This window comes from Betta splendens, chromosome 6 (genome assembly GCF_900634795.4).
Source record: "Betta splendens chromosome 6, fBetSpl5.4, whole genome shotgun sequence".
Lineage (NCBI taxonomy): Eukaryota > Metazoa > Chordata > Actinopteri > Anabantiformes > Osphronemidae > Betta > Betta splendens.
This window is the reverse complement of record NC_040886.2, coordinates 17,517,838-17,523,837: the sequence shown is the minus strand read 5'-3', so window position 1 is coordinate 17,523,837 and position 6,000 is coordinate 17,517,838. Positions and strand designations below refer to the sequence as shown.

General features: G+C 46.9%; 1 protein-coding gene across 1 annotated transcript; it reads right to left on the bottom strand.

The window, feature by feature from the left end:
* Positions 1-1,259: 1,259 nt before the first annotated feature.
* Positions 1,260-4,803, bottom strand: LOC114856741 (acyl-coenzyme A thioesterase 3-like). Its single transcript, XM_029152418.3, has 11 exons — positions 4,643-4,803; positions 4,072-4,273; positions 3,886-3,985; positions 3,615-3,805; positions 3,368-3,537; positions 3,149-3,268; positions 2,908-2,990; positions 2,616-2,709; positions 2,154-2,234; positions 1,613-1,760; positions 1,260-1,503 (listed from the first exon to the last, which is right to left on the bottom strand). The coding sequence occupies exons 2-11, from the start codon at positions 4,265-4,267 to the stop codon at positions 1,376-1,378; spliced, it is 1,311 nt and encodes a 436-aa protein (XP_029008251.1). The 5' UTR covers positions 4,268-4,273; positions 4,643-4,803; the 3' UTR covers positions 1,260-1,375.
* Positions 4,804-6,000: the final 1,197 nt, after the last annotated feature.

The following is a 6,000-nucleotide window of genomic DNA, read 5'->3' as shown; positions in this document are numbered from 1 at the left end:
GTGAACAATGTTAAGCTACAGCCTTACTGACCTTGTAGTACCTCAACATCTAAGCTGATAAACAGGCTTTCTAAAATTAGCTGTAAGTATTAGTGGTACTCATTACTATCCCGTCTAGTCCTGGTTCCCAATGGTCCGGTGTGGACCCCTCCGGGTCTAGTTCCTGATGGCCCGATGAAGCGGACCCCTCTAGTTCCTGATGGCCCGATGAAGCGGACCCCTCTAGTTCCTGATGGCCCGATGAAGCGGACCCCTCTAGTCCTGATGGCCCGATGAAGCGGACCCCTCTAGTCCTGGTTCCTGATGGTTCGGTGCAGACCCCTCCAGGTCTAGTTCTTGGTGGCCTGATGAAACGGACCCCTCGAGTCCTGGTTCCTGAAGGCCTGGAGAGGATCACGCCAGCTGTGTTTCCTGGTTGTTCGGAGGAGACCACGCAAACCAGGCGTGACTAAGTTTGCGCCCTAGGCGAGATCATGATTTTCTGTCTCTTTCCTCTGCTTCGCTGATGCGCAATCTTTTCTGAAGGCTTGGAGCGGCACCCCCAGCAGGTGACGCCCTACGCTACCGCCTAGTTCACCTATGCCCAGAGCCCTGATGCCAACCTTGTTTCCTGGTGGTCCAGAGAGGACAGCGTCTCCCTCAGCTCCTGGTGGTCGTAGCAACCTTCCCTGGTTGTTCTTGACTTTCAGGCTGGGCTGGTGTCCTCGCCTCCGTCACCTTCTGCTGCAGCATCCTCGTAGACCCATGTGGGCCTCTGGCTGTGTCTTGTTCAGATGCCGGCCTCCCAGACCTCCACAGAGGAGGTATGGGAGAGGTGGTTTGGACGTTGTATTGTGTCCCCTCTGAGATGGACCTACCCCCTGGACTCTCGTTTCGGTTCCTGTGTGTTGCCTTGTTTTTGTTCCGTTCTGTTTCTGATTCAACAGGTTGAATCCGTCCCTGAAACGTGGCGTCCAATTCACAGACAGGCCGATAAAGCTGCTTGGTTTATTCATCAGTCTCTGCACGAACGGAGTCGTTCCTTTTACCAGTTTGCTTCAGGTCGTAACTCACGTTTTCTTATTTTCTCTAAACGGTGCAACTGTTGCGTATAAATAGGATGCATCTGGTGCTCCATCCATGCATGGGTACCACTACTCAGGTGTCCTACAGTAAACACAACACAGCTACGTGAAGGTAGTTTGGTTTGAACTTTTCTCTGAAGCGTAACTAAAAATAAAGTAGGGGGAGCTGTCTTTTAAGCTTGAAAAATTCAAAACTCAGGTTTTTGTAGTTTATTGCAATGTTTGAAAAAAAAAATGTTTTTTTTTTCCAGTTGTCAGAACTACAGTAAGGTACATGTACAATAAACACATGGTGACATCGGACACCTCTGTTACAAGTTTGACACCAACGCTGAACCACGTCCGTACAGATTCTCCCTGAAAAAGGTCAGAATCTTCCTCCAGGCGTCTTCCTGAGCCCGGGAATGTTCCACCGTCTCTCCGCCCCACAGAGTCTTTACTGCAAAGGCAAAGTAACAACCACTCAGGTTCCAGTTTTGGGTGTGATAACCTCACATCATCAGCTCCTGTCAGTCTCTAAAATTTTTTTAGTCCAGTGTTGAACCTACAAACGACGAAACTGTTGTCAACAGAAGATCTGAAGTTGCTGGATCTGGTGTGTGGTGAGTAGGGAGGTTCAATCAGGTGACCGGCGTTTGGGTACGAGAGCACAGTCAGCAGGTGGCTGTTGCCGGCCTGCTCCATCATCTGCTTCATCTGCAGCAAAGAAGGTCAAAACATCTAATAACTGTCAACTGGTTTTATTGCTTCACACCAGTTAGTATCACAGCAAATCACAACTCATTGAGACCTTATTTTACTGTGGAGCTGTGATCCACCCCCCCCCCACACATCACAGGTTCATCATCTTAGTTGACACCATGTTCTTGGAAGTTCAATGCTTTTGATTGTCCTGCTTTAAACACAGCATCTACTTAACCTAACATCACATTGTGGTGATTCAGTGGGTTAGTAACACTGTTACTGCGATCCACAACACACATCCTGTTCACCATGGCTGTTAAACACAAACATCTTTGCCTCTTTTAACAGCCTTGGCCATGTTAGATTTGCAGGAACACCAAGGCAAATGATAGAGACATAACTTACATCCACTGCAGACTCGGAAACTGCCCAGTTCTGATCGTCCTCACCTACAACCAGCAGCAGAGGACACCTCAGCTGTCCAACCTGCTCAGAGACAAACAGCATCATGATTTCTGTGGTCCTCCTTTAAGGGTCCAGGTGACACACACACACACACACACACACACACACACACACACACACACACACACACACACACACACACACACACACACACACACACACACACACACACACACACACACACACACACACACACACACACACACACACACACACACACACACACACACACACACACACACACACACACACACACACACACACACACACACACACACACACACACACACACACAGCCAGGCATGGCCACACCCCTGGTGATACACTATATGTCCTACCAACAGGGTGGGCAGGACCTCCTGTGATGATCTAAAAAGGCTGGAGAGGCTGAGTGGTACTCACGTCTGCTTTGAGTTTGGGGTCAGTGGGGATGGGCAGCACCAGATCTCGGCAGATCAGCTCATTCTTCTCATTGAAACAAGTATTTCCGGAGTTTCTGAATGAACAAAACTAAAAAGGTTTGACTGACAATGATTCAAGCCGACTTGAAACAAAAGTTTAAGAATCACATTAGCTGATTTTATCCTGGACTATCTGTACCGACAGTGAACACTAGTAAAACTTAGTTTCAAACCCTGGTTGTGAGATTAACATGATCCATCTGACCGGTGTCAGGACTAATAGAACCACTTACCTACTTAAGTAATCCAATGTTTGCTTCACAGATCCACCAGCTGGCTGCACATGACTCCCACTAATGCACACTGCACACCTGAGCTGAGACACACAAACACTTCAAAGATCACACTGACACTCAGTGAACAAAGGCTTTATTTGCCCTTAAATTCATGTATTTGCAGAGTCCACATAGGCCGATAGACACATTTCATACAGCAAACCATATCCATCCAGTATCACATGTCAAGTTGTCTCACCTTTATTACTTGAGAGTAAATCATGAGCTGAAAAGCCACACTGCTGCCTAAAGAAAGGCCGACAATGGCCATTCTGCTGCTGAGAACCTGAGGATGCTGTTGGAGAACTCTGAAGGCCGTCTGAAACAATAATCCAGTCAGAAACAGGCCTCTCAGATAAAAAGCACATTTGGAGAGTTAAAGATGAATTATCTTTTTAATATTATTTACTGTGTTTACCTCAAAGTACTCATTTTCCACCATCTGACCTGTTTCCAAGCTGATTTTAGGAGTCATATAGTCAAGAGCCAGAGAGGCAAAGCCACGAGAGGCCAGCAGTGCTGCACGGTACTCCACTAGCCTCCCTCCACCCCCCCACAGGTCCAAGATACCCGGGAAAAGTCCAGAGGCTTCGGACGAGATCAGACACTCGTCAGCACGTAGCCAGATTACACAGTCATTTCTGCTAGCAAACATGTGGTCCTACCTGAGGGCAGGAAGAGGGTTGCAGTGAGGCCCCCCTCTGTGACTGGGATTCTGCAGACACCAGGCGCCATGTACCAACGCTCCACCACCACAGACACCAACGGCCCCTGATCCTCAAAGCCCTCAGTCTGGTGGCCCCTGAACACGGACACGGTGACCTCCATGGGAGTCTGGACGTTCATCTTTCTCAGCCTGAGGGATGGTTTTAGAGAGTCACCTCTGACTACACTCATTGGTTGGTTCTACTAGTCCTAGTGGTCAGGTTGCTCTACCTGAGTCCAGGTTTGCTGCCTGGAACCGGTCTGAGGCTCCACAATAGACCCATCTGTTCAACCCCAGAATATGTTCCACCCAGACTGAGATCCTCTGCAACTGTAAAGTAAAGGAGTGAATCCTTATCTCCTATTCTGGTGTTTCTGAGCCTCCAAACATTTTGTCCAGTTCACTGAGTTCTGTACCGTTCACAGCCCCAGTGGAGTCTGCAGTGTAGTGACCAAACGCGTGCCAGCTGTGTCCGTCTTCACACTGATGGAGAGCGTGGACCGTCAGCTGGAAACCAGGGGGGACGTTCTGGACCAGGACCGTGAACTTCTCATCCACGAGTCCTCTGGACGGATGGACCGACAGCTTCACGGGACGCTTTTTACCCTCCATCCTGAACTGAGCAGCCGGAAAAAACAAAGGGACGAATACATGAAGGACCCAGCGACCTGTCTGCCTCCCCTCATCCCAACCTGTGGAGGCAGATGAACGACGTCCCTGAGGACGCACAACTCGATCCGAGTGCTTTACTTCTGGAAAAAAGCTCCGTGTAACAGTCAAGACAAGAAATCAAACGCTGTCGTTGTAGTGACTCCACATTTACGTTGTGGCCATTTCATGTTTGTGAAGCTTTATACCTATATTTCAAAAACAAACTGACACGCGTTGCAACCGCAGTGAACCAGAACTGAGACCAAAGTCCACAACATTTACTTAGACAGCTACGAAAAGTGGTTAAATATTATTTCCCAGTGTCCCTGAACCAACCTTTGCTACGACTGTTGCTCCTTGTGTTCGTTGGTCTGTGTTTCGTCCCAGGTTCCGAAAACAAAACTATAATGGTACCTTCAGGAACCGGACACAACCGAACCTGAGCTTCACTGTCGCTCTCACTGTTTTATAGTACGTGAACAAGCCACGTGACGCCGCCGTGTGTAACAATCTCAAGGTGCGTTCATGAAACCTCCGAACTCAAAGATCTGTGGTCTACTCAATGTAAAAGTGTTAAAACAACCATGTAGAAACTAACAACTAACAAACAACAAAGTAAACTAAGAACAGAAGCCCGTAAGCTCATTTATGTTAAGGTTAAACCAATGCAGCTCATTCATACACCACATCATCTTTTTTAATGGTCCACTACCCAGGTGTCCTACAGTAAACACAACACAGCTCATGTTCATTCTCAGAAAATGAAGGTAGTTGCTTTTCTCTGTAGCATAACGTAAGATATAGGAGACACAGGTGTCTTCTAAATTGAAAAAATTCAAAACTCAGGTTTTTGTAGTAAATTTATTGCCGTGTCTGAAAAAATACTTTTGTTCTGTGGTTTGAAAGCACCCTTTTACTGTCACGCTTTATTACAGGACTGTCACACTGCATTCTGGGTAAATTGGTCACATGATTGCAGCAGCTGCTGTTGTCATATTGTGGTATTATTGTCCCTGCTCCAACCATCCCGCCAACCCACCCACCACTAACAATAGTGAGATGTCTCCTCTTGAATTAACAATGAAACAATGAAACAATTACTTAATTCTTGTTTAGGTTCAACACAAAATATCATATTCACTTCTATTCATTTTTTAATACAGAAAACAAAAGGCCCACTTACAAACTTATATATACCAGTGTTGTGTCTACTGCTGAGGATCTGAGGATGCTGCTGCAGAACTCTGTAGGCCGTCTGAAAGTCACATGAGGCTCTCAGTCCACTAGGCGCTGTAGTCCACTAGGCGCTGTGGACTATAGCACCTATAATAGCAATAAATGTGATCAATATATCCAAATGACAGTTATTTATGCCTATCTAAATATAAACAGCGTCCATTCATTGTCCAGCCTGTCCAAATCTGTCACATATGTCCACCAGTGGGCAGGTGTCTGTGCACCTATATCTCTGCCTAGCAACAACTGACTGTGGTCAATGAGGTTTCATTTTACTCTTTAGAAGCTATGTATTTGGTCTAAAAACACCAACCCAAAATTGTCTGGACTCCAGCGAGAGTCACCCAACCGTTTTATGGCTTTAGTGCAATAAAAACTGTGACCAGATTGTGGTCCAATAAATCACTTCAGACAAGCTCTGTCGCAGGGTTACTTTGCGCAGGGACTTCATATGACAA

What these genes read in the sequence shown, in the direction of transcription:
- LOC114856741 (XM_029152418.3), bottom strand. Translation starts at nt 4,267, where the DNA reads ATGGAGGGTAAAAAGCGTCCCGTGAAGCTGTCGGTCCATCCGTCCAGA. An exon ending in TGGAAAATGAGTACTTTGAG is followed by an intron (nt 3,269 to 3,367) that starts GTAAACACAGTA and finishes TTATTGTTTCAG; the next exon opens with ACGGCCTTCAGAGTTCTCCA. An exon ending in ACATTGGATTACTTAAGTAG is followed by an intron (nt 2,710 to 2,907) that starts GTAAGTGGTTCT and finishes TTGTTCATTCAG; the next exon opens with AAACTCCGGAAATACTTGTT.